The sequence below is a fragment of the Bemisia tabaci genome, chromosome 4 (genome assembly GCF_918797505.1).
Source record: "Bemisia tabaci chromosome 4, PGI_BMITA_v3".
Taxonomy (NCBI): Eukaryota; Metazoa; Arthropoda; class Insecta; order Hemiptera; family Aleyrodidae; genus Bemisia; species Bemisia tabaci.
This window is the reverse complement of record NC_092796.1, coordinates 59,633,109-59,660,653: the sequence shown is the minus strand read 5'-3', so window position 1 is coordinate 59,660,653 and position 27,545 is coordinate 59,633,109. Positions and strand designations below refer to the sequence as shown.

Below are 27,545 nucleotides of genomic sequence, written 5' to 3'. Positions count from 1 at the left end.
TAAAATAGAAAATTTAAGGCACCTCAGTGGGTTTTTTCCTCTCGTTCCATTTCAGGGGTCAATTCTAGAGGACGTAAAGTAATGATGAGGTAAATAATTCAGCTTCGTATGTAAGAATAATTGGTAGATTTATGATGAAAACAAAAAATACATCATATTTATGTTGATTAAATAATATTTAACAATGATAAAGCATTTTAACAATAAATACATGAAAGTAAAATTTAGGACAACAAACTAATATGTACGTGTAGTCAAATTAAATTTTTACAGGTGATTCTTAAATCTATAAAAGCAGCAGCAAGTACGTTTAAAGCAAGAGCGTTATCCTATATGTTTTGCTAGCTCAGCAGAACTTTCAACTTAAAACGCGTGTCAAAAATATACTCCAAATCGCTCAGTTTGCGCAATTTACATCGGGCGTTTTCAAATTTACCAGTGATTAGATACTTCATCCGAAAGTCACTCTTTTAGAGAGACATGCGTTAAAAAGGTTGAAAACGCAGGTGAGAAATAATGGAAAAAGCGAGATTGTTCGTGTATTAACGTTTGGTTGCTTGGTTTTAGTATTGGTTTCTGAGCAAACCTGGTTGGCCACTAAGAAAAAATATTGTGATAAAGTTGGAAATGCGCGATGCAGTTGACGCCAATTTTTTGTTTTAGAGTGTATTTTATACATTTTCGATGAGCTCAACGTGATTTTCTTGCGACTTAACTATAAATTGCCTAATCCAGTGGCGAGGCGTGAATGATAATCGATATTTTCCCATTTGAAGCTATGGTAAAGAATCGATTATTAAGGGATTTGTTGCAAACACCCTGTTTATCGATCCTTTTCCATAGGTTTAAATGGCAGATCAATCGATCTATCGCAAAGTACGCCACGCCACTGGCCCATTCATTCTCTGTATCTCCTGTACGCTTCCGACCTATCGCTCACGACTTTTGGCGAGACTTTGACCAATTTTAAAAGCCCGAAAATATGTGATGATAAGCGTGTTTTCTGCGCTGGAGTGGGCACTATATTACAAATAAAAATAATCAACAAACAATGTTGCTGCCAATCCTAAGTCGACTAAGTTGGCAGATTGCTGTTTTCATTGTTTCTGATTCTTTTTAATTTTTTTCAAAATTCTTTTAGTGAAAACACAAATAAGTGCGGTGCATATTATCTACGTCATAAAAAATATCCCCAACTGGTCTAAAATATCACATTGCGTGGATAATTTTGTAAAAATTAAATAATGTTAGTTTTTCACATTTTTCTAAATGGACTAAAAATCTTATAATTCCCCGGCATCAACGACACCAAATTCAATGTTAAATTACAAGAAGTACCTGAATGCCAAGATCATGGTAAATTTTACTTAACTGTGAAAATACTTACGTGCAACTGTGAACATATTTGTATTTATGATTTAAAGAGTTTTCATGAGGAGTTTGACTTTTCTAAAATCATTTTCTCAATGTTTTAATTTTTCACAAATATTTTTTATTTTTTCATTCCTATATGATTCAAAGGTGGATCTTAAACTTAAAGAGCCTTTACAACTGTCGGCTTTGGTTTCATTTTCCTGGGTTCTAAACGAATCATGAAACCGTCAGTTCTCTTAAGGATGATATCGGCTTGAAGCTTCCAGTCTTTTTCTTTCACGTCGCTGGTGACCTTGTAGTTTCTTAAGATTGTAGAAAGTAAAATTTTCAGCTTCAGCATAGCGTACTTCCGACCTGAAATATTATAAATTTTAATATTACTTTCGGGCGATGCGTGTATGCATTATTTGAAGTGCCTCAGTAATAATATAAGCTTATCAACTTTACGAAGAACACACCACCAACATTGAAAGACACGACACTTTCATCCAAAAACTGTCCAGGGAATAAATGTTGATGAGAGGTAAATTAAAGAGAGTGCTCATGCATAAAATCGCTCAATTTCTCTTAGAAAATAAAACAAGAGGGAAAGTTCTAATACGTTCGTATTAGCAAAGTGTTCAGCTGTTTACTACGTAGGCGCGTTTTTAGTTCCCCGAAGAGGATGCGCAACGTTGAGTGAAAAAACTCGCCTCACCAAAATGTCAACAATCAATTTTGAGAAAAGTAAACTACCGTTAAAAAGAATAAATTATAGAAAAATCATCCTTCGCTCCTTGAATGTAGAATCATTAAATAAAGGTATAACAGATAAATCTATTCTAAATATGTGAACTGTGAAGTCCCTATCCGCCATCTGGTTTTTGAGCCGGTGCGACATTCGAACGCATTGCCACTAGTAAACCAGAAGTCTACAGGCAAGTCGAAATAAAAAAGCGCACCCTATCAGCTGGGCGCTTAAAGAGGGATTCTCCATTAATAGAGGCTGAAAAACATCATTGATAACAGCGCCAGAATACAACTATAACTCGTCGCCTTTCTGACATAAGGGCGTAATTACACTCGACGATGAGCCCTGTTGTCCATATAACTCAGTGCTTGCTCGGACTCATCTCAAATTGTAGTTACGCCCTTTTGTCAGCCAAGCGACGAACTACTTGACGGCTGCTTATGTTGTATATCCGATATGGATGAAGGCGCAATGTCTTTCATTGCAGTCTTATCATACTAATTGCGTTAAGAATCTCTTATTTTACTCACCGACACAACTTCTGGGTCCAGCGCTGAACGGCACAAATGCATAGTAATGCCTGTTGGAAGTTTTCTCTGGCAAGAAGTTGTCGGGGTTGAACACCTCGGGGTTGGGATAGATATTTGGATTTCTATGCAGCTTCACTGTTCCAATGATGACGGTGCACTTAGCGGGGACAGTTAAATCGGCAGACTCTGAAATTTTCAATTTGAATTTAAGTAGGAGTTTCCAATTCAGAAGAAAAATTTAACAGACTCGTCATAGCAGTGCGTTTTTTTTTTTTTTTTTTTTTTTAAACAAAAAACTCTATGAATTTAAACTCTCCCTTTTTTAGAGCGTTTATATAGATTTGTAAATTCTATTTTCAGAGATAATATGTCACGATGATACAGTTGTAGTTTACTGCAAATTCTTTGCGGCTATTGCAATTTTGTTGCAGTTAAAATGGTTGAATATATCAGTCAACCTTGGTATGCCTTAAGTGGGCGGTGTCTTGTTAGGTTTGGCAATAAATCATTGCGAGCCCTGCCAAATAAGCCTCTGATTTTAAACATATTTTTATCTAGTTATTGCACCTTGAAACTGGTGGATACGATAATAATACTTCAATAAAAAAAAATCAGTAAGTACGGTAATCGTTTTTACTATTTTTGATTTCCACGAAAAGCGCATTCCGTCGTAAGTACATATTTCTTGACCAGCTTCCCCCCTTTTCGAGTCATTATTCACTGAAATACCTTTAATTATTTTCTGAGTTGTCAGGTTTCTTCGAAGAGTTGAAATTAATCTTATTGGGGGAAATATTGTAAAATTGTATCAAAATTAAAAGGCTAAATAACCCTCTGCAACTCTTCACCGATTTTCTCAAAAAAATAATTACACTTTTGTTTGCTTGTCATTTTTAAACCAGGTTTTTTTTTATCTTTTATATTTCTGTAGCAATAGAGCCATCAAACTAAGCACTTCAGATATGTCCCATAATTATGAATAGAGCTAAAGATCATTTTAGCAAATTAATGAAATTCAACATATCCACACTCTCTTGAGAAATTGTATCGCTGCTTTTTTATTTCCTTTAGTGCTCTAAATTTCCAAACATTTCCAAAACTAAGAGAACATATCTTTGAAAAAAAAAAGAAGAGGGAGGGTAGAATCTAAATGAACCTCAGCCGTTTTTTTCAGAGGTAGATTGTCTTTTTAAAACGGATGCAATGATTATTTTTTCATGTCAAACTTACTTAGCTTGACCTCTTCTTGTAGCTCCCTGGCAATGATGGGCACTGGTGGGTACATCCTTAAAGTCTCCATGATACACCTTTCCAAGTATTTCATTTCTAGTGTATCTTGGAATGTGCACGGTCTATCCGAATCACCAAATATTTGTTCCAGCTCCTCCACTACTTTCTCCTGGCAAAAATAACAGAAAAAAACGTGTTCGTTATGTAAGTGAGACATAAAAGAATGCTAATATTTCCCATAAAGGTTTTTCCGACTAAACCCGATACAATATTTTCCATGAATCTTCGATAAGTGGAGGATTCTGCACTGCAATTTTATGATGCAAATATTTAAACCCTGGTGTGGGCGGTGAGGTATCGCGTGGAACTGAAGGCGTTTCCACTGACGACAACAGTTTAACGTAATTACCTCACAGCATTAATCTTCCTTGTAAATATCATGGACAAAAAAAAAAAAAAAAAAAAAAAAAAAAAAAAAAAAAAAAAAAAAAAAAAAAAAAAAAAACACGGTTATTCGACGGTTACCACGGTAATAATGTCACACGGGATTCCACGGTAGTGGAACCGTGGATTTTGGTAATATTATTGATGAGCACAGTAGCATAACCATGCTCATAATAGTATGTCTGTGCCCATACAGTAATAATACGGTGAACACAAATCACCGTGCTCATCGTTACAAGAATCAAAACCCACGGTTCTATTACCGTGGAATCCCGTGTGACAGTAATATCATTGTAACGGAAGAATAACTGTGTTTTTTTTTTTCTCGGTGTATAGCAATTTTCTACTAAATCTGATGAGAAAAAGGGGTCTGAAACTTTTATCCGCAAAATTTCGTGAGGTTTCTGCTATGCTGAAGTCTGGAAAAGAACCTCATTTTATCACAAACGGCGAATTGAAATCTAGCAGAAGTCTTGATTTAAAGACGAATTGCGTTACAGGCCCGGACTTTAAAAATTGGGTGACTTTGTCTCCACAAAAATAGACAAATAAATGAAAATAAAAAATCAATAAAAAGAGATCATTGCTACGGTCAAGGGAGGGGAAAATATATAGAAACTTGGGTAAAAATTGTGCTTCCGAATTATGAAGTTCGTCAAAAATATGTTGCTTCGCAGTTTGGAAGAGAACAATCCACCTCAGTTTATGGCAATGCACGTGATGTGACATTAAAATAACGCCTGGATGCAACTATTTTTCCTCAACAGATATCCATGTTGCATTTATGGAGAAATGAGGAACCTTGCTTTTTCTTGCCACAGCTAGAGGGCCATCTTAACTTAAAAGGACGGGACATTTTCCAGATGATTTTAGAGTAGAACATCGAATGTTCTCTCTTATTAAAGTGGTAGACTAAAAAACAGACACTTCGATGCATAGTGTATAAGTATATCAGAAAGCATTTTTACCTGCAAAGTCTCAATTTTGTTACTCTTAAACTTGAATCTTTGTAAATTTATATGACCTAAGATCAAAAGCCATTGAGTGGCACCTCGGATTCAAAAATATTTTTAAGGTGATTTGTCAAGGTTTCTACGCGGTCTAGCTGGAATGCGATATATCGAGCGCTAGTTGAATCAAACCAGAAACCGTGACCAATCATTTAAATTTGTTACCCAGAGACTATAATTCAGCGGCGCATCACGTACTCGTTTAAATAGATGTAGTAATAAGGAAATATCACTCAAGAATCGGGTTAGAGAATTGAAAACTTGCCTGGATATCTGGTCGCACTCCCATCACGCAAAGGAAGAAACTGCTCCCGGCTGCCGTCGTATCGTGACCCTGAAATGTTCATCAAAATAGAGTCATGAATTTATCTAATTTGGTAAGTTTTTACCAGCGACAAATAGAGACCCTCCACGGACCTCACTGTGGGATCCTCTCCCCGCGGAATTTCAAATATATGAATTTTTAGTTTAAAAATCCCCAATGAATATTTTATGATGAAAAGAATGCAATTTTCACTTCGACCTCAGCCGCATGACTTATTTTCCTCTACTTAAAACCCATGTAACTTTTTGGGAACTTACAGATGAGCAAACTGACAACTGATGAATTTACTTTTTGAGAACGTACTGTAAAATTTCAATTACAACTTTGGGTTGAGATTTTTTTAAATACATTTTCGATAAAGTTAAACTGATTTAAATTTAATTGCCGCGTTTAAAAAAAATGAGCCCTATTCCTAATAATTCAGATCCAGCGGCCAGCCCAATTGTTGATTGTCGTTTATATTGGGAAATGTACTGAGCCGCTCGAATTGCAGAGAACAACACTTGTAACGTGACCATTAATATAATCCTTGATGAGTATTTTTCGCAATCTATTCACATGTAAAACTTTCATCTCTGCGACAACAGAAACTTGCCTCTAAAATGTAAGCTAGAATACTTCCTGCGATCTTGTGGGCTTGTTTTGTTCCTCAGCATGACTCTTTTACGAGCCACTTATTATTCACTGATCTTCGGTTGTTTAAATATTCGAGAGGATGGGTCTCAGTCTTCTTAGAAATGAAATAAGCAGGTTTATCTCATCTACTCGTTTCAATATGGGAAGAAGCATAGAATTATCCGTAGTGAAAAAATAAATCTCACTTCAAACATGATGGTATCAACTTGTTCTCGGACCTCCTCATCGGTTAAGACGACTCCGTTTTCTGCGCTCTCAATCAGCAAATCCAAGAAAGCTTGACGCTTCTTTTCACCTGAAACGATTCATTCGTGTGTTAGAATTTACCGCATTATTCTACCTTATAATATAGGTCTGTATTCTGTTATGAGATTTCATTTACAAAACACTAGGGATGTTATGATTGACTCTCAAATTTATACTTTTTAACGCTAATCCCGAAAATGATTTTGGTTTTTTTCCTAAACCCGCCGATTTTTCAGGAATGTGGTGCATAACAGATACAAATTAAGATAATTTTTAGATTTAGCGGCCAAAAAATATAAGAGAACATGTATCGCTTACTTAAACATATTTCCAGCTGTGTCTAATTACGAGATTTTTCCGGTCAAATGGTACATGCTCCGCCCACCTCCTCCATGCAAAACTGGTTCGTTTGTTTCGAATCTCGGAGGACGAGAACATTATTTTACTCAGGAGTCAAATATTGGACTACTTCCGCTCAAATTTAGTTGTTGAAGCTGACAATGGCCTTCCTGTTTTTTATCACCCATCAATTTCTCGAAAATTAATTTTTCCTTTGAAGCCCTTTTTAGGCGTAGGTATTGTGACAAGACGTGATACATGTCATCTCCAGTATTTCTGGTTGCTGAATCCGGAAATGACCTTGATTTATCTCTATCATGCACCATTAATTTCTCGAAGAATTGAATGTTCCTCCTAAACCTCAATTTCGTAGGTTTAAAACGTTGCAATGTGTGGGTTTAAATTAAAATTGCTATAAAATTGCGCACAACACATTTTTGGGAGAAACTATTAAGATATTAGCTGCGGCATCTTTCAAGGCAAACCTTCAGATTGTACTCTCGTTTCAGGTTGATCAATTTTTTGGCTAAGGTGTATTATTTGATGGAATTTATGATGTTCAGGTCTTTGTAAAAGTTAGAATGAGATTTTGCCTACCAACGTCGTCTTCCACGTCCAGATCATCTTTCAGTCCAGCGGATTGCCCAAATGAGGAACCTTTGACAACCTCCGTGACCTCTTTCTGTTTCGGTTTCGTTTCAGTCTTTTTCTCACTGTCAAACCGCGCCTTCCGGAGATCATCAAACACGGTCGTGTTGAAGACGTTTGTGTTATCTATTGTTGCTTGTTTGTTTTTCAAATAAGCATCCTTCTTTTTCTTCATGACCTGCAAACAAAATTTAATTTAAAATTAAAGCGATAATATTTACCACCCGGCAACTCAAACATTTTGGGAGACTATTTGAAATGTGTTATATGAAGAAAGACGTTACTTCTTAAATTCAAGTTTCGAGAAAACATGAAAAGACTTGATCTTTCTCCAATAAGTTTTTACATTTCTGTTGAGAGAAATCAACCACTCTCCTAGATATCATCCGACCACAGTCACACTGGCAGGGCCGGAGCAATCGGGGAAGGAATAAAATTGTTTTCAAATTTTGCTGGATACGCCCTTCTTCCACAAAACCACTCAGTTCTGCCATTTTTAGCAGTAATGTAACAGCCAAAGCATGCGTGTTTGATGACTGTTGAAAATCACAGTTTGTGTCCTTAAGGTTTTTTCGTAAAATGTGACACAAGCCTAAATAAATCCTTCACCATAGACGTGTTCAGCTTACATTGATCGTTAATCCGTGGATGAAGTCAAGTAATTTGACTTGGTCCTTAGCATAGTTGGTCATATTGAAGAGGAAATCTGGTCGCAACCAAACCTTCGTGTGTCGCAAATGAAGAATATCACACATCCTAGAATGAACAACCATAATTTCAGTTAATATCACCAAGAGAGATGAATTTAATTGTCGTAGGACGGTCTAAAAATCCGTTCTTTACCCCCCGGCGGCCCGATATAATTGAAAAACTAGGCATAATGTCACAGCAAAAAAAGACATAGCCCTATATCTCAGCCGTGCAATATACCGAAATGCGATATCGTGTAGCTTTGAGCTTTTAATAATCACCCCGCGGACAGCAGCAAGAGGAGGGAACGGAAGTAAATGGCTGATGCTTAAATTATTACAACTTTTCATAGTTTGGCGATCAAACGGCAGGATGTTACATAAGAACGCGGGTGCGTGAATTATCAGCTCCAAGTTTCCAGAACAAATAGATACATTTTTAGCGAATCACAAAAACCTGTTTCGGTGAAATTAAGGCATGTGCACACAAAAATCAACTGTTCATAATCATAACGTTTGCCGAGGCAACCAACCACGCCTGTGAATATTTCCATCAAACGGGATTCGCCACAGAGCAGATGTCTCAGTGGCGAGGCGTGAATGATCGATTATCGATATATCCCCATTTGAAGCCATGGTAAAGAATTGATCATCAAGGTGTTCGTTGCGGACACGCTGTTTATCGATCCTTTTCCATGGGTTTAAATGGCAGATCAAGCGATATATCGCAAAGCACACCGCGCCCATGAGATGTTTATGTATGCTTGACAGGGTTTGCTATGCGATAACGTGGACATTCGTGGTATGAACTGGCGTGGTAATATATTTTCTAGGAGCAAAGCAAAGGGTTTTGACGTAGCATGGAATTTTTTGGCAATCGATATTTGCCTAGAATGGTGTGTCAATCGGGTCCGCTTTAATAATAGCGTAAATGAAAAGATTAGAGCCAAATGGGCGTGCGAATAACATTAAATGAACGTATTTCTGCCAAACGGAACTATGTGCTCTATGATGTGAGCCCTGTTATGCATATATTCTTATGGGTCTTAGGGCTCTTGTCTCAATGCACATAGTTCCGTTTGGCAGAAATACGTCTAAATGCCGGATAATTTTGTGTTCTGTTCAGCGCTCGATGTTATCTGAATCGTCCATATCATCCTAAGTTTTTTGCAAATGCTATCTAGGACGAGAGGTTTTTTAAATCAGATGATTTTTCAATTTGGGTAGTGCACACCTCATCGTGATGTTTAAGCGATTTTACACAAGAAATGACGTATAATTTTAGCTAAAAAATGCTGAAGTATCGGTAGATTTCTGCGACGAGATTCACTATTTCATTATTTCTTTTCATTTTTTCCATTAATTTGAAAAATGAGGTTTAATGATAAAAATTGAAAAAACATAGTCCTCATCATACTTACTTCATGACAGCTGCGGCGTATTCAAAACCACTGGCCTGCTGCGTTTTTTTGTCAACACCCATTGCGGTTTCTGCAAACAGATGGAAACGATGGCAACATAAGTTTTGTAAATGCTATTTGGAACTCTAACGCTTAATTCATTTATGAACTTTCAAATAATAGAAACTGCATTTTTACTCACAGGAAAGATAGTTAAAAAGCATTACCAGAAAAATGGAATAAATGAAGAAATCTAAATTTGTAATAGGACAATTTTACATCTTTACAGTAAGAAAATGAACACAATTTCGGAAATGATCGATTCTTACAAAACTATTTGTCAGCATATCATTGTGTAAAGATGAAAATCCGCATATCTGCAATTGCAAGGTTGCAAAGGTCCACTCGTGCTCCAATTTAATCACAGATAATGCAGAGAGGTCTCTCAACAATACATGATCGTAGAGTTGCCCAAACGAAGATATGCATTTTCTGATTTTAGTCATCGGTATATGCAATTTTGACAAACATTTTTTTATGGGTGAATGAATGCTTTGTTGCTCAACTGTAGTTTAAACTTACCTAACAAAATTTCTACGGTACATTCACTCATGTAATGGTGGACGTCAAATGCCTTATTGCCTTCTTTCCTCATTTTATCAACAGTCAACAGACTGTTCTTGTTGAAGAGATCAATGAAAGATTTCAATACATTCAGATGGAAAGTTGGTGCAATCAGTTTCCTGTGTGCTCGCCATTTTTCACCTACAAAGTTAAGAAAAGGATGGAGTAAGCAGAATATATTCGATAAGCACCTTTCAAAATCAAACCTAAGCCCTAGTTTTGTGATTTTAAAGATGATCTCTTTTTGAGGCGTAACAGAGAAATGGTGTAAGATTTATAATGCACACAGGAGGATTTGAGTTGGCTCAAAAAATCCTATGAAACAAACATGCATGTATACCAACTTCAATCTTAATGATAAAATAGAGACCGCGGTTTCCTCTTTTATGAGACGGCCGTAGCTGAAATGAAAAGGTAGTTTTGAGTAAGAAATTATACGATTATTTGATGAGCCTCATTCATAGATTCCTCAAGGAAAAGTGTTTTTCAAAGGGAATAAGAATGTCAGATAGGATAGGCTCATGTGGTGATCGGGTGTCGCAGAACGCCAGGGTACGTTGTAGAAGTGACTTTGTGCATTTAGAAAATTCTCCACGAAATTTATTTTTCTAGCTTTCTAAATTTTTTTGATCATCTTAGCTTAATCTCTTTCCTATTAATCGTGAAAAATTAGGTGCATCACCGATATTTGCATGCATGTGTATTTGAAATTGTGAGAGAGAGAGCTTTGAGATTTTTAAAGAAATCTGGTAATATTGAAATCTTAGGTATTAAAAATTATACTAAACTTCCATTTCTGTATACTTGTATTTCATATAGAAATCTTTGCACAAGTCTCCTGAATCTACCTCGATGATGAACTATTTTGCCATAATTATACCTTCACTACCTTCTCAATTAGATGACATGACAGTCACTAAATATTTAAGCATAGCGTAGTCACCATGGAGTCTACGTCAACTAAAGTTCCGGACTTACAGACTGCGACAGGAGATCCACCACCTTAATTCTTACATACAATCCATGCAAAAATGACGTCAGATGATCTTCTGGCAGTTTAACAGTGCGTAAACTTATTTGGCAGGGACTAGCCTGGCACAAAAATCGCCGTCTGAGCCGAAATTATCCCCGACCTGACCCAAAAAATGCTATCGAAAGTCTGTCTCATAGTTCTTCTGGCTCCTGAATGCTATGCTAAAATACAAATATTCTACTTCACGAAGTTTTTTTTACACTCACCTGTGCTGATAAGTAGACCGTTACCTAGCCAAGGCTCGAAGAACCTATATTCAGGAGCTTTGTCAATGTAAACATTACTGCTCAAAATTATCTGAAAAAGTAATTGAGTAAATAAATTGAGTAAGAGTGAATTAAAAAATAATCTCCCCTTGAAGAGGTTAAGGGAGGGGGAAGGACATGGGTATATTGAGAAATGATCCTAACTTGAAAAGGATATAATAGTTTTTCAATCCCACCCATTGCATCCCCAGCCAAAAGGAGATCTTTTACAGAATTTAATGATCATATTGATGGTTTTTATCACTAACTATAGTAATATGAATAATGATACTTATTCTTGAAGCCATCCCTTTAGTAAAAAGATACAAAGTATCAAAATATGACTCAAGAAATGGGATGTGTTTCCAAAGAGAAAAATAATAGTTTTCTCCAAATTATATGTAAAAATGTATTTTTTGTGGTATTCCCCCTCCCCCCTCGACTTGTTGGACTCTAAGTTAATCTAACGTTGATTATGATTATTTCCTGGAAATGTCCTCTACAGTAGATGATAATAAATTTAAAATGTAAGGTGATTCAATGACCGCCATTTTTTGTGTTAGAACGACATGCGATACATATTATTTAGTTCCATACTTCTAGCTACTTGTCGCATTTTTATCGAATTTTGAGATTACATTTCGAGACTTAAGAATTCACTTACCAAAGACGAACAAATTCAGCATAATAAAGGTCGGGTTCTTTTGGAGGAAAAATATCTCATTCGAGTGCAGGTAGAAAACATGGAGCTAATCGATGCCTTGCATCCCATGTCGTTCTGATACAAAATATGGCGGTTATCGAATCACCCTAAGTAAAATGTGAAAGAAACTTTGGAAAACTTAAGTGAACCTACCTCAATGTCTCGCGGGTCTGTTAGAAATACCAAAAGCCGAGGACCAATCCAGACTTTGACAGGAGACGATGGAGTAAACTCGAAGCTCCTTTCGTACATTTTCTCAAATATCGCTGAAAGAGACAAAATAAGCCCTCTTAAAATATTTCATACTGTATCTTGAAAAAAAGGGAAACAATACAGCAATACAGGCTTCTTTCAATAAAATTTCCCGTTCCACAGCTACTGAGTCCATTTCCTCAAAACTTGATGTTCGCACTTTCGGCTCTCTTCGCTATATCGACGGTGAAACTACCAAACCACGTATCTCGTTTGCGGTGTTTAAAAATCTACGCTCACATTTTATTTTTTTGAAGTAGACCAAATAAATATCATTCCTTGAAATTTTCACGGAATTTTCTCCGCACAAAGAGGGAAAATCACAGAATTTTTCAAGACTGGATGTTAAGTAGTTTTTCATTTAAAAAATAAAGTATGACAGGAAGTCTGCGACGTCGCAAACCGAGATACGTGGTTTGGTAGTTTCACCGTCGATATACGAGAATACGGATTCAAACGTTCCACCCGATCCGACGCAAGAATACACGTATATACGTTGACAGTATAAGTCCGCAACCACGTATAGTATTTCGTTTGCAGTGTTTGAAAATCTCCGATCCCATCTTATTTTTAAAAGGAAAAAATTGACATCATTCCTTGCAGAAAATTCCTTTGCAGAATTTTCCCGCACACAGGAGAAAAATCACGACAGTTTTAAAGAATTGCCGTTGGGTAGTTTTCCATTTAAAAAACAAAATATGACAGGAAGTCTGCAACGTCGCAAACCGAGACACGTGAATGCAGAACCACGCCGGTGCTCTGGTAAAAATTGGCAGTAGAATCTGTGTTCCAAAATACCATAGACCTACAGCCGGCTGTAAGATTTCCAATTGCTTTTATAGCCGACAACACAATTTCTTATAGCCTTTTATAGCTGATGGCGACTAAGCAACAGTCTGGCGATGAAGTGTATGCTAAACGTTACTAATTACAGATGCTAGGACTTAGTGAGTTTTTGGACTACCGCTCTCTTTTTGGGCAGTAGAATCTTGATTTATTTTACGAGGAAAGCTCCGTACTTTTGAAGGATGCCTGCCATTCCTAACATGTTGGAGCGCCTGCAATTTCGTATGATACTCTGCAATACCTCTGGCGTGAAATAGTTGCTTCAAGCGCCGTTGTACGCTGCGGCGCGGCGCGGCGGGCGGGCAGCCAGCGCAAAACACGCATTGGCGCCTACAAACCTAACAGGGATACTTCACGCATTGCGCAATGCGTGAAGTATCCCTGTTAGGTTTGTAGGCGCCAGTGCGCCGCCGCTCCGTTTTGTGTTAGGCTCTATTATTTAATCTCGTGGAGTCAGCGTTTTTCAACTCATGACTTTGAAATGTTGGCACACTCTGTATGGATTATTCTCATTTTAATTGATGAAAAAAATAATGTGCGTTTAGTTAATATTAAGGTGATTCTGTACAAACTTAAGGATTTACAAAGCACACGGATTTCTACACAATTTCTTATAGCCATTAATAGCCGATGGCAAAAAAGCAACAGCCAGGCGATAAAGAATAAAGCCCGGCGATAGGAACTATAGCCCGGCTGTATACTTTTTTATCGCTTCGTGTAGCCCGGCCGTATGATTTTTTCCACTTTCTTTAGCCACCTATATGATTTTCTATCGCCTTCTTCAGTTCGCTATATGAACTCCTATGGTATTTTGAAACGCAACTCCTATCGCCAATTTTTACCAGGGTGACTTTCAATGTTACAAATGTCCTGTCGCATTACATTTTGCCGAAAAACGAATGGTCATCGTTTTTAGTACAAATTCTGTGCGATTCATCAGGATTGCTATTTGCATTTTTCACACTTAGACGTCAAAATTAGTATCCCTAAAAGAGGAAAAATAAAAAAAAAAAAAAATACAAACGAAGGACAACTTACATAAGTAGGTCGAAGGAAACTCTAAATATGATGCTTAAATACCTAATTTTTTGCGATTCCGAGGGCCGGCAACATTGTACATATATTTAAAAAATACATTCCCCGGAAAATTTGACAATGTCGTGCTCAGAATCAGTGTAGTTAACTTCATCGGCATGATATTAAACGCTAAATTTAAAATGACACATGAGAGAAACAAGCAAAGCCCTCTTTAGCTAGTGTCAAATGCGACAAACACCATATCGATTTCATTCTAACTCCTGGATGCAACTATTAAGGCTCCATAGATGTCCGTGGTGCATACCCACGCAAGTGAAGGCATTTTGCCTTCAGACATTCACCGCTTTACCAGCGGCGTTTAGTGAAGCGAGTCAAAAGGAGGAGTCAAAGAGACTGTGAAAACATTAAAAGCTCATATCGATGCTAATACGGAACTTTTTAAAAAAGGTTTCACTGATTTTCTCGTAATATTTCCTTCAAGAGGCATTCCATACAATTTATAATATGAAAGAAATTGACATCAAAATTTGCAGTTTTAGTTCAAAATTTCATATTCATTAGGGTGGCCCACAAAAATTGAATTTCGGAAATGTATAGCCGTAACCCCCTACATCGGTTACAGCATGTTCAAAAACTCGGAAAATGAAATTTGGGGTCAATCGGACGAAATTAACCCGACGCGCCGTTGCCATTTATCCCCGCGAAAATAGCGAATTTTTATTGATTTTCAGTAATTTTTCGCTCCCAAAAAATAAAGTCGGAGGGGTCTGCAAATTAAACAGAGGGCAAAATTAGTTCATTGGCAACACCCTAGTGAAGTTTTGGTCCCCCTCCATGCTTTTGACTCGACGCGCGGTTGCCCTTTTCACGCATGAAAATAGGGAATTTTTGACTTTTTGATGATTTTTCCCTCTCGATAAATTAACTTTACAGATGCCTAAATTGTAATCAGAGTGTAAAATTGTTAGCTTAGATGCTCCTAATGCTCCCCTTCTGATAATTTTGACACGCTGCGACGTTGCCATTTTTCTGAGCAAAATCGTGAATTTCGACTCATTTCAATATCATCGCTCTAGACCTAAAAAAAAACTCAGGAGCCATCGAAAAAGTGCGCTAAAACACGGTGATTATATCATGAGTATCTTTTTTGAAAATTTGGACCCTGTAAAATGTTTTAGTCGGCATGAAGTTACCACTTGGCAAACAGTGGTTGACGGTAATAGTCAATATTCATACGTTAATGCGCCTTCAATTACATTGGATACCGTGCAATACTTTCGTGGTGGAATAGTTGCATTGGCCCCTACAAACCCAACAGGGATACTTCACTCATTGCGCAATGAGTGAAGTATCCCTGTTGGGTTTGTAGGGGCCAATGCAACTATTCCACCACGAAAGTATTGCACGGTATCCAATGTAATTGAAGGCGCATTAACGTATGAATATTGACTATTACCGTCAACCACTGTTTGCCAAGTGGTAACTTCATGCCGACTAAAACATTTTACAGGGTCCAAATTTTCAAAAAAGATACTCATGATATAATCACCGTGTTTTAGCGCACTTTTTCGATGCACTTTCGACTTTCGACTTTTTCGATTCGGGTGCATTGGTGAGTGTCTGAACTCTTGGACACAGTCAAAACGCCTTCACTTTCGTGCGTATGCAACACCGACATCCATGAGGCCCGAATAGTTGCATCTAGGAGTTTTCTTGTGTATTCGTCGAATCTGACACTAACTGAGGAAGCTTTCCTTGTTTTTCTCTTTTGAGGTAGATTCGTCTCAGCGTCCTTTATGGTGCCGATGTTGAATTGGCCTATTATCGATTTTATCGCGACATCGGTGATTTTCAGAGAAATGCACCATTACAATAAATTAAAATATCCTCTCTACCAGGCAAACTTGGTCGTTTCCTGGGAACTACATTTTGCTACATTATTCACTAAGATTCAACCGGAAAGTGAACACATATTGCCAGGGGTCGTTCATAAAATACATAACGCTCTATGGGGGCGAGAGGGGCGTTGAAACGAGCGTTTCGGCATTTTTTAATTACGTGTTAAAGGATATGGATCTACGTCAAAAAAGTGTTGAGGGTGAAAGGAAGGGGGTCCAAAAATCTGAAATTTAGCGTTACGTATAATAAGAACGGCACAGGTGAGGCATTCTGCCGACCAACTACTGTATGATTCCGAAGTCCCGCAGCATCCCGTTAACTTTTTCGCTCCAATCTAGCTATCAATTTGAAAGTTTGAGGGTGTTTCCACGCCAAAGGGAACTTTCTTAATGAACTCAAGACATTTTGCAATGGCCGGGGATATGACCTTAATCTCTAATTTCAGACTGCAACCCATCTTATAAGATACATATATGAAGCCTTATATGTAACAATGGTGGATGTGAAAAATTACCTTTTAGAAACACGCTTAAAAAACTGTTTTGTTCACAAAAAAATTCAATATGTTCGGCTCTGGCATAATGTACAGATCTCGAAGATCACATCTCAAGTATTTTCTCAAAATTTTCTCGATGCCGAAACAGTTTTTTGAATGTGTTTCGAAAAGGTAATTTTTCACATCCACTATTGTTACGGGTAAGTCCTCATATGGAGCGATTATAGGCATCTTTACTTCTTATATCCTCCGTTCCTTCCTCTTTTCTTCCCTTTTTCTTCTTCCTATTTTTCGGGCGAAAGGGGGGGGGGGGAGCGTACGCCCTCTACGACCCCCTGAATCCGTCTATGGGTCCCCCATAATTTGGTGTGGCCAAAGAGTAGTTGCTTTTGACCTCAAATCGATAGCTCAATTAGCAAGTTATCGGGTTGATTCGGGACTTTTGAATCGCACTGTATAAGAAGCTGAACTTTCTAGAAGCTCGAATCCCTCCTGCTGAGTGCATTCCACTTAAGCAGTGCGAGCGCCGTGCTGAAAAGAGGAAGAAAAACAAAACTCACTGTTAGAGCTGCCTACAAACTCATGGGCGTTGCCGAGAAGTGGGTATCCATCGGGCCCAGGTATTTTAGCCGCCAGCTCGTAGAGCCGTTTTCGGCCCATCCTGTAGTAAACATAATATAGGACGACCGTGGGGACCAGTAGGTAGAAAAACGCATTCGTTACCGATAGAAGCGACGACGGGCTCAAAATAGGCTCCACAACGGTCGCCATTCTGAAAGCACACAACAAAGAATAATATAAGTTTAAGTTTTATAAGTTTAATATATTACGTTTTAAAATATAAAGTTATATTAAGTTTTTAAAATCCCGTAGGATAAGACGATTTTCAACTTGCAAGTGTCACATTGCATAAATGTTCGGAGTGAAATTCTGTGCCGGAGGCCTTATAGCGCCCAAAAACCCCGAGTTGCAAGAATAAGGACTGGAGCAAAACCTATTCTCCACACGGAGTGACTTACTCCATTACGGAGCGGAATCTACTATTTTTGCGGAGAGTCATACGTTATGATGCTGACTTCACCTCGCATTCAGATCATTCGGGGTTTTTGGGCGCTATGCAGACTCAATCACCTAATTTCACGCTTCGACTTTTAACAGTGCAGTCAGAAGCATGGCTCTTAAGTAAACTTGTTATCAGGTAATCTACTTGATGCATCTACTAGCTACGGTGCTAGATTGATCTTGCTGTTTAAAATGGAGCAGCTTCTAAAGTTTAGAGGGAACTTTTCACGATCCTTTGGATTTTGCAGATATATCAGTAACGCATTGTGGAAGAACCACCTTGGATTTTTCGGATATACGGATGATGCGTTACCACATTGAAATTTCTTAGAGCTGATCCAGAATATTGTATTGATGGGAATAGCAATCTAACAAATACATGAAGTTTTGTAATAGAACCCTAAAAACCCTTATCGGTCTTAAGGGTTGAGACAAGAGACTGTCCGGGACGGGGGGGGAAGGTTGCTGAATGTTAGAATTTCTGCCTCTCCCCTCGATCAAGTCGTTTTCATTATTTTCAAGCATTGTTTACCTTTTGTATCTCACAAGAGACTTTTAGTCATTGATTGATCCCCCTCCTCCCTTAAAACAATTCTGCCTAAAATACTGATAAAAGCTCATGTAGAAACGTGCCTTAATTCATAACTCTTTTCCGTGTGAATACTTTTTAAGTGCGGTCTGCATTAATTGGAAAATAATAGAATTGGTTTATTGCAAAGTTCCTAAATTCGCGCATTGCAGTCATCTTAATCTCAGAAAGAAGTATAAAAGTTTAGGTAGACACTGACATGCTGATGTAAATTTATTAATTAAAAACTGGGCAGATTTTTCGTTGTGTGATGTTTAAGTCTGCAGGTAAACTCTATGTAAGTATAGTAAAGAGGAAGTAGCGTAGTATTTATGATTATACAATTATACAAAATGCCTATGCTTCCTCTTCCAATAAACACCAACTCTTCAAAATATTCCCGACTCGGTCAACCACTGAACGATAATTATTCAACCGAGTAAGTGAATAAAAGACTATTGAAATAAATGACGCTTTAAAAAAGAAAAGAAAAAAAGATTTTATGAATCCTCTTAATTCAAGCATTCATTCAGTAAAATTGCCACCTTTACGTCCGCCGTAAAACTTCCTTCATTGAAAAAAGAAAAAAAAGAGGAAAAAATGCGACAGGTTGCAGGACGTTTCACTGGCTGGAAGCGGTTTCACTTCTGTTTTTATACATGTGTGTTTTATGCTCCATTTTTAAAGACATTATATCCTAAGTTGCTGGATGTCTCTAATAAAATAACGAACCAACTAATTTATGCCATATTATTAAGTAAGGGCTGCATGTTTTTCTTACACAATTTTTTATTTTAAATTACGTTGCAATAACGAAACGGCAACAATGAAGGAATTGCAAATTTATCATAACGTAATGTTTCCAAATTTTTTTTTAATTAATACGACGTGTAATTCACAACTGTTGAAAGCAACACCGTGCCCTAATTTTACGCGCACTTTCCTTTGAAATAAGTTTGTTGTCAAGATTACTGTAAGCTCAAGCTCTCTGGTCCCCTAAATCTTCATTCTATGTCACTATTTGTTCTATTGTTCCATTCGGCCGATTATCCTGATTTTGGCGGCTGTCGACAAGTGATAGTCCCAAGATGAGCCCATTCTATTCAGATTTTGGAATTATGACCAAGATTTTTTTAAAATGTGTGTTTGTGTAGTGAATTCTACCATTTTTTACCACAGTTGTTTCAAAAGATCTACCTTCCCGAATGTCATGATTTTTGCGACCATCGATAGGACTTAGGCCTTCAAATGAGCCCGCTCACGGGACTTCACGCGCCCTCTGGAGTTGGACCGCGTAGCGGCCAGAAGGCGCACTCCCTAGTTTATCTACACGTATATCCATCCGTATCATTATGGGCGAACGTAATAAGTACGTACTGGTACTATGCTAAAACATCACAAGTACCAACTAAATTATTTCTCATTAACTTTTATTCGCTTTAAAAATGTTCCCAATCATGTATTTTGTACTTAGTTGTTATTAGGCCCTTCTTCACTAATAAGTTGTAGATAGTTCAATTTTTGCTGGAATGAATGGTTGCTATTACTCGCGCATGGTCAATAAATCGTCGAATCAACTGAGTTTTTTCCGTAGGCTTCGTTAATTCAAACCTTCCTGCTACTTTTTCAGTCAAATACATTAGAGGTGTCAATGGTCATCATTTCTCATCAAACAAGACTCAGGGTTCAGGTATGGAGATGTTGCATATCGACGGTGAAACTACCAAACCACGTATCTCGTTTGAGGTGTTTAAAAATCTACGGTCGCATTTTATTTTTTTGAAGTAGACAAAATCAATATCATTTCTTAAAATTTTCACAGAATTTTCTCCGCACGAAGAGGAAAAATCACAGAAATTTTCAAGACTGGACGTTAAGTAGTTTTTCATTTAAAAAATAAAGTATAACAGGAAGTCTGCGACGTCGCAAACCGAGATACGTGGTTTGGTAGTTTCACCGTCGATATGTGAGGAATTTGCGATTTGACCATTGATTCTTATGTAAAAGTTCGCGAAAAACACGACACCGAAAAAAAAAAAAATACCTTGGATCAAGCATGACGATTCTTGAATTTGCCGCCAAGAAATTTTTTTTTCTTGCTTTAAGCTGACTTTTTCTTGATACAAGCAAAACAATGCTTGGGTTAAGCCAAAAAGTAGCTTATATATTAACCAGAAAAATTCTTGATTTGAGAGAAATACTTCTTGGAGGCAAATTTAAGATTCTTTTTTTTCCAGTGGATGGTGCCACTGGTTTTCTCTGAAATCAACTCTCAAGCTCAAAAAAAGCTCTCAGGTTGAAGCAAAAATGGAGGGTATATCCCACGCTATCCTGAGAGTCCACCTCCACATCAAGACGAACTCTCCATGCAAAGATAGGGAGCAAATACATTAGAAGTGATGCTGTGTTTTCAGTTTTAGAGTCCTCAAATAAAATGGGCAGCCCTGTCAATGTATTTGCTCCCTATCTTTGCATGGAGAGTTTGTCTTGATGTAGATGTGGACTCTCAGGATAGCGTGGGATATACCCTCCATTTTGGCCTCAACTTGAGAGCTTTTTCTGAGCTTGAGAGTTGATTTCAGAGAAAACCAGTGGCACCATCGTGTTTTCCGCGAACTTTCACATAAGAATCAACAGTCAAATCGCAAATCCCTCACACATGCAACATCTCCATTGTAGTTGGTTGCAGTTTGGTCAGTATTTGTCTGAAGGTAAAAATGACGTATACATACGTTTGGACAAAATATTTGATCAAAAAAAGCCAATCCTAGTTTCACTATATAACGCTTGAGGTAAATATTTGAGTACATTTTCATCTCTCATTACGGTAAAGGTAACGTTAATGTTCAGGAGGATTTTGTATATATTTCAACCGTCATAAGCTATTGTGAACTTACAATGTTTTCAGGTAGGTTTTGTTAATTTAATATCTAACTTTTAATTTTCAACCTTTGCAAGAGAGTGGGCGGACTTCAAAAGTGGCAAAGAAAAAAAATCATGTAAGCTCGAGGGTCATCCGAAGATGCGCGTGTGTTTTGTTCTCGCGCGTAAACTTTTAAAAATAAAAAAAAAATCTGAATAACAATTCTAATTTAAAATACTTTCAGCTCTAATTTCAGCTCAGTGTTTTCATCATTTATTTTTTTAATCGAACTAACGGGGCGTTCAGCAGGTCAATTCCCCTGAGGTCGATTCCCCTGCTTTGCGCCGCAGCGTCGCACAATGGATCGAGTCAATCAGAGAGGTCGGACATGAAATTTCTCACTAAAACTGCAAATTTTGGTGTATATTCTGTCACATTTTAAATTTTAAGGGGTGCCTCTAGAAAGAAATTTCACCAGGAAACCAATGGAACCATTTGTAGAACCTCAAAGTTTTGTATAACAGGAGTTATAAACTTTTAAATTCCCAAATTTTGTCCAACCTCTGACATTAACTCGATCCACCGTGCGTCGCGCCGATGCGTTTCCCGCTTCCTTCATGCGATGAAAGACGATGACTGATGAAAAAAGCTTGAAATAAATTTGACTCCGCACATGAACAATTACGTTCATGAGTAAGAAAAAATGAATTTTTTCCGTCTGATTTTTTTTTCTCAGGCCAATGATAGACACTTTTTACGTGGTCGAGAGACGAGCTTCAGAGTTTTTGCGTCATAAAACCCATGATCACGTTCTGGACTAATTTACAGAGACGCAGGTTTGCATTCCCGCCTATTTTGTTGATCATATCGCCCGCAGAAATTTTTTTCCCTTAAAATTTTGTTTCGTTTGAAAATTGATGTAGCTCCAGAAGCCGAAGAAAGCAATTCGGCGAGATGATGAAGAAGGGCGAATAGAACGTCTTAATGAATCGGTCCAGGAATCAATCAAGGGTCTTACGTCGCAAGAATTCTGAAACCGGTGTCTCGGCTACATGCAAAAAAGTGTCTGACAATGGTAGCAGAGTTTCCAGATTTCGCTGGAATGTATGTTTACCCTGCTAATGAACGTAATCTTTCACGCGCGAGGTCTTTTAGGTTTTGAAACTTTTTTTTATACAAGTTTGTGTGCGCGTGGAGGTGGCGGGAAATGCACCGTCGCAGCGTCCGTCGGCGGTGGCTTGAAAAAGCTAGCTGCCTCAGCGTCTTGCTTGTCCAATTTTGTAAAAACTCAGGCTATAATTAAAGGTGCAAGTATGCCTGATTTGCAGGTTAAATTGGATTTTTCTTAGCTTTAATAATGCTTGAATGAAGAAAAACGCACGGAGCTATGGAGATGACTCTTGTTAGTCCAGAGGTTGGAATCCCCGAATAATATATATACTTCAAGAAACCTGTTTTGGCTCTTGTTTCGCTAGGAATGAGAAGCACTTAATGCACTTCAATAGGATTAAATGCAATCTTGTCGTTTGCGTTGCATGAAAGAGACACCTCTGCCACTGGTCAGCTAAATATTCACAACACCAATTAATGGACAGATTTATTGTAAAACGCGTAGACGATATACAGCAATAAAATCGAAAAATTGAAGTAAAACGAAGAATCAGTAATACTTATATCACGAGCAAAAACCGAGTTTAAGAATGAGACTTAGGAATTGGGGTAATTTTGCACTAGATTAAAAAAAAAATAAATAAATAAATAAGCATGCAGAACATGCAAAGTATCAATAGACGTACGTGATTAAGGGAGTTTTTTCCGTTCAACGATGGGACACCATAAAGCGAGCGTTTTGAATGAAATGATGCGGCACTAAAAACTTAAGTCCGGTCAAATTGCGTTTAGATCGAGTATTCATTAAAGGCCCGCTGAGCGTAAGCAACTACCGGCGCTACGCATGGGCTGACTCACTTCAAGATGAACTCATTTAGAATTTACATTACGTTTTAAAAAACGGTTCATGGTCAGAATCTAGGTTGGTTGCATATCATTATCGACGTTTCATCGTTCTGCATGCGCCCCAATTTCCACTTTTCTTTTTCGGCACGGATCCTCGCGAAAAACATTCATGCGCTAAAAGGAAGAATGTGAAAATGAATGAGCTCTAAAAGGAACTACGAGGTGCGAAAAGCCTATGCACATAGTTTCCTTTTGATTTGATTCGTGTGTACATAGTTCCTTTTCGCATAAATAAGTTCATTCGAAATGGGGCACCGTCTATGAACCCACCGATCACTCTCCCTTTCTCTTAAAATTAGTCCAAATTTCAAGGTCACGCCTCACGTTTTCAAATGCCATCGCTGGAAGATTTCAAGGACCCCAAATTACATAAGCCATGATTCAAGGTGCCTAGACTCTCGACCTTTCTATGAGACAGCCCCAGATTTCCCTCCCAAAATAGTTAGGCTTAGGCGCGTATAATTTTCAAAGGCGTCCTAACCTAATTCCAGGAGACAGAGCGCCATTTCTTGAAGGTATTAATTATGGAGCTGCTCTTGAATATCTCACTGATTATTTTGACTACTGTACAGTTTTGAAAGGAATTATGATCTTTGTTGATCCATAATGTAACCATGCAATCGAAAGTAGTGATAAGTTCGTTGCACCTGCAACTTTTCAACGTTTTTGCAATTCAGCAATTCGTGCGGCGCGTCCTCAATTATACCCATGAGTGCTAATAGGTTCAAAAACCGTATCATCATGTTGCTCAATACACTTTGATTAAATCGATGAACGATGTTGTCACGTAATGTTCTTATTATGTAAATTTCGCCTTCAATTCTATTGCATGGGCAACAGATCTCCCTCAGAGCGCGAATAGTTACCTACTCAAAAAACTTGCATTTATCTCGCTCAAAGACATACATATCTCGCACCATGCAAGAGTGACCTATTCGTAATAGTCCTTCAGAAATTCGCCTTCAATTTCGCTGTATAGACAACGAATATACCGGGGAGCACGAATATTTCTTTTCGCAAAATAAAAGACTTAATTTTGCAATTAGTAACTACAACCGTAAAAACACTTATGTACCTAGAAAAACCAACTAAGCCAGAAATTGCAGCTCCTAATTGGAAAATTTAGTCCATTTACATCGCTCCATGAGCTTTGATAGAACTGGACGATGATGGTGTCAACCAACTGGAATATATTGTTAATTTGAAGTTTGCCTTCAATTTAGTCGCATATACAAAAAACATACCGGGGACTACAGATAATTATCCATTCGAGAAACACACATTTACATATAGCTCCTTAAGCTCTGACTAAAAAGGGCTGTAAGCTTTTAATTGCATCAGCAGCTTTTGAAGGAAATGCCTTTCAACTAACGAGCTTGGAGAACCAAGCGCATTAGTGCAGTTTTTGAAAAAATTGAGATATTAATGATTTCATGTAAAACTAGCCTTAATGCATATTCTATGAAAAATTCGCTCCCAACTTTCAATTTTTAAGTATCAAAAAGTCAATTTGAACTTTCTTTCCGCCATGAGGATCCTCGTAATTCCGGAACTTCGAACACGTATTTCTCGAAATGGCAAAAACTGCACTTTCACACCTTGTCCTCCGCCCCTTAATTAATGTGATTTCAATTCAGCAAGGGATTACTTTTCTTTTAATCTATAATTTGAGTGAATCATTCATATTTTAACTGCCAACTTCGGCAAACTGATAATTATATTATGTCTCTTTTCCTTCTTCCAGATATATTTTTTGTTTGAACATCATTTTGACGGCAAATTGTGTTTTTAAACAATAAATTTTATGTTTCATTTTTATTGCATAATTTTTATGTCACGTTTAACGACCACACGTCTTCACTTTAAATGATTTACTTCGCCTTTCTGAGCTTCTTTTCTGAAATGTTGCGTCTATTTTGAAATTCCACTCTATATCAGTAGGTATTCTTTTATCACTCAAATTAGCAAGATTAGCAAACTTAGAGGGCTAAAAACTTCGATATTTTCTCCCACATTAAAATGACCACGCGATGTCTTGAATCATGCAGATAAGATTTTATTGCGTAAAAAACAGTTTTCTTGGGTGCCATTCATGCAAAAAGCCTAACGCGTTATGTAATGTGCCGAACGATGAAATGCACCAGCAAATCGACGCGTTTGCACTCAGCAAAACTGCTTTTGGGTGGGTTTTATGAATTGCGATTCGGCGTAAGGCACATCGAGAGTTTATTGAGACACCCTCAAAAGGAGAAGTCAAAAGCGACAAAACCGGCGCCAGATCGAAGGTCGTCCAGTTACTTTTGGATCCTCCCCTGTTCACAAATGTTCTCGATTTATATTGAACAAATGTTAAAGTGCACTGAGAAAGTAAGTATGTATGATTGTCAGGGCTCAAGGAACAAATAATAAATTTGTGTTTTGATGTAAATTATATTGCAGTTAAATCACAAACATGCATCATTAATGACGGAAATTCGTGCCTCTCCCGGATTTAGAGTTCATCAAATGTCTCGTAACTTTGTAAAAATCCAAAATATCATGATTCCAATAATTTAACCAGTCTAACCTAACCACATTACACTCAGCCTAAAGCGTATTTTTACTGATCCATTATTTCAAGAAAAAACGAGACATAATTCTTCTTTGAAACTCAGTGAATAAGTTCTTTAAAATGTAGAGAAAATTCATGGGAATTTTAAAGGCAGTATGCTGTTTAGTTATTTTTACATAAAAAAAAGAAACATAAATAAAGCATAAAAAAAATTAGGCAGCGTGAAGAGCAGATATTCTGTTATTACTTGAATCTGTTCGATTATGTACACTAAGCATTGGTATGGAAAAGAGAAAGAAATGCTTAGAAGGGGTGCAGAAAAGCAGTTAAAGTGGGAGATTAAGGATTGTACCTGCATTTTGAATTTTTTGTACTTCAAATGTTTATTACACTGACTGAATGAGAGGACGACTAAGGCACTCTCTGGAGACATGTGCCTACAAAAGTTGCCGGCAAAAATCGACACGCTGAGATACCCATCGATCACAAACAATCAAATATTACCTCGAGAAAATTTGTCCAATTAATAAATCACAGATGAGAATTCTTGTTGAGACCGGGAATTTCTTTAAAGTAACAAGCCGCCTCTTAGAAATAACTGAAATACCGTTTGAAAAATGCAAGGTGATGCAAACGCTCCCTCGAAGACAAACCAGAAAGTGATGCCGAGGTTAACCAAATGAACAGTCAGTGATAACAAGAGACTGAGGATCTCACCACACCTATACTTTTTAATTATTAGTTAAGTTTCATACACGGGAATGCTATACTTAGTATGTATAAAAAGGCCTCCGGGCGGAATTCCTGTCTCGTTCCGCTCCTCCCCGTTAATAATTTAAAATAAATGGTTATGAATTTTTTTTTTTAAAAAAAAAAAAGAAAGAAAAAAAAGGTGATGCAAACATGCATTATTTTCAGTTGATTCGACGAGAACTCTCGTCCTGCATTTATTAATTGGAATTGCTGTTGATCCGACAGAATATTTTTCTTCGAGTGGTTTGGTAGGCGGGTAACTTTACTCCATTAACGGGGCCACGTTTGTGCACGATTAGGTTCTGGTCTCATCTACCTTCCCGTCACTTTCAATCTATAATAAGAGATTTTAGGTGGAGCACCTTTCAAAGAGTCCATATAGTCCGCAGAGACACTAAAATTATGAAACGACCTTGCGACTCACAATCGGTGAGTCGGTGACTTTAGTATTCTTACTTTCTGTACCCCTCCTCTTCCATCTCCTCTGAGAGAATTAGATAAATATTTATCTACATAGGTATGTCTATTTAGATTTTTCTACTAGGGTCGGTCGAGTCGTCGGAGGAGTCAGAACTTGGGCAAGTAACGGCTACGGTTAGAAACCAATATGCGATTCCTATCGCATATATGAATTGAACTACAGTTTGCAATCGGGAACTATTATTTCCAGTTGTTTTTAAAACAACCTAAATGCCATCACGCACCTTATGTAAACAGGTGCTTTTATAGATTGTAGTTTAATATTCTATTTCAGGTCATTAAACATTTTAATTATTTTTCACGAAATTAATGTACTCGTACTCGAGAGACTTTAATGCGCGGGTGGAAAAGAAAGCTGAATTTTTCCAGCGTTTTTTCTAGTTACTTTCCCCATACAAATAGGTATATTTGTGAATGAGTTTGAAATTGTTGTTCCTTATTGAAAAAAGTAGTCCATTTATTACAAAATCAATGCACTTGAAAGACCAACGCGCGGGTAGAAAAGACACTCCAAA

At 37.5% G+C, this 27,545-nt stretch overlaps 1 protein-coding gene across 3 annotated transcripts; it reads right to left on the bottom strand.

Moving 5' to 3' along the window:
• Window positions 1-109: 109 nt before the first annotated feature.
• On the bottom strand, window positions 110-26,277 carry LOC109042606 (cytochrome P450 4g15). Of its 3 annotated transcripts, none has more exons than XM_019059468.2 (13): window positions 26,150-26,277; window positions 17,298-17,509; window positions 12,360-12,472; window positions 11,465-11,555; window positions 10,184-10,366; window positions 9,623-9,692; window positions 8,142-8,268; window positions 7,462-7,690; window positions 6,465-6,574; window positions 5,584-5,652; window positions 3,865-4,033; window positions 2,635-2,820; window positions 110-1,728 (listed from the first exon to the last, which is right to left on the bottom strand). In XM_019059468.2, the coding sequence occupies exons 2-13, from the start codon at window positions 17,506-17,508 to the stop codon at window positions 1,535-1,537; spliced, it is 1,752 nt and encodes a 583-aa protein (XP_018915013.1). In that variant the 5' UTR covers window position 17,509; window positions 26,150-26,277; the 3' UTR covers window positions 110-1,534. The 3 variants fall into 3 exon arrangements, with proteins under 3 accessions (XP_018915013.1, XP_018915012.1, XP_018915014.1); XM_019059467.2 differs by lacking the exon at window positions 26,150-26,277 and adding an exon at window positions 23,027-23,234; XM_019059469.2 differs by lacking the exon at window positions 26,150-26,277 and adding an exon at window positions 22,612-22,630.
• Between the last annotated feature and the right edge of the window lie 1,268 nt (window positions 26,278-27,545).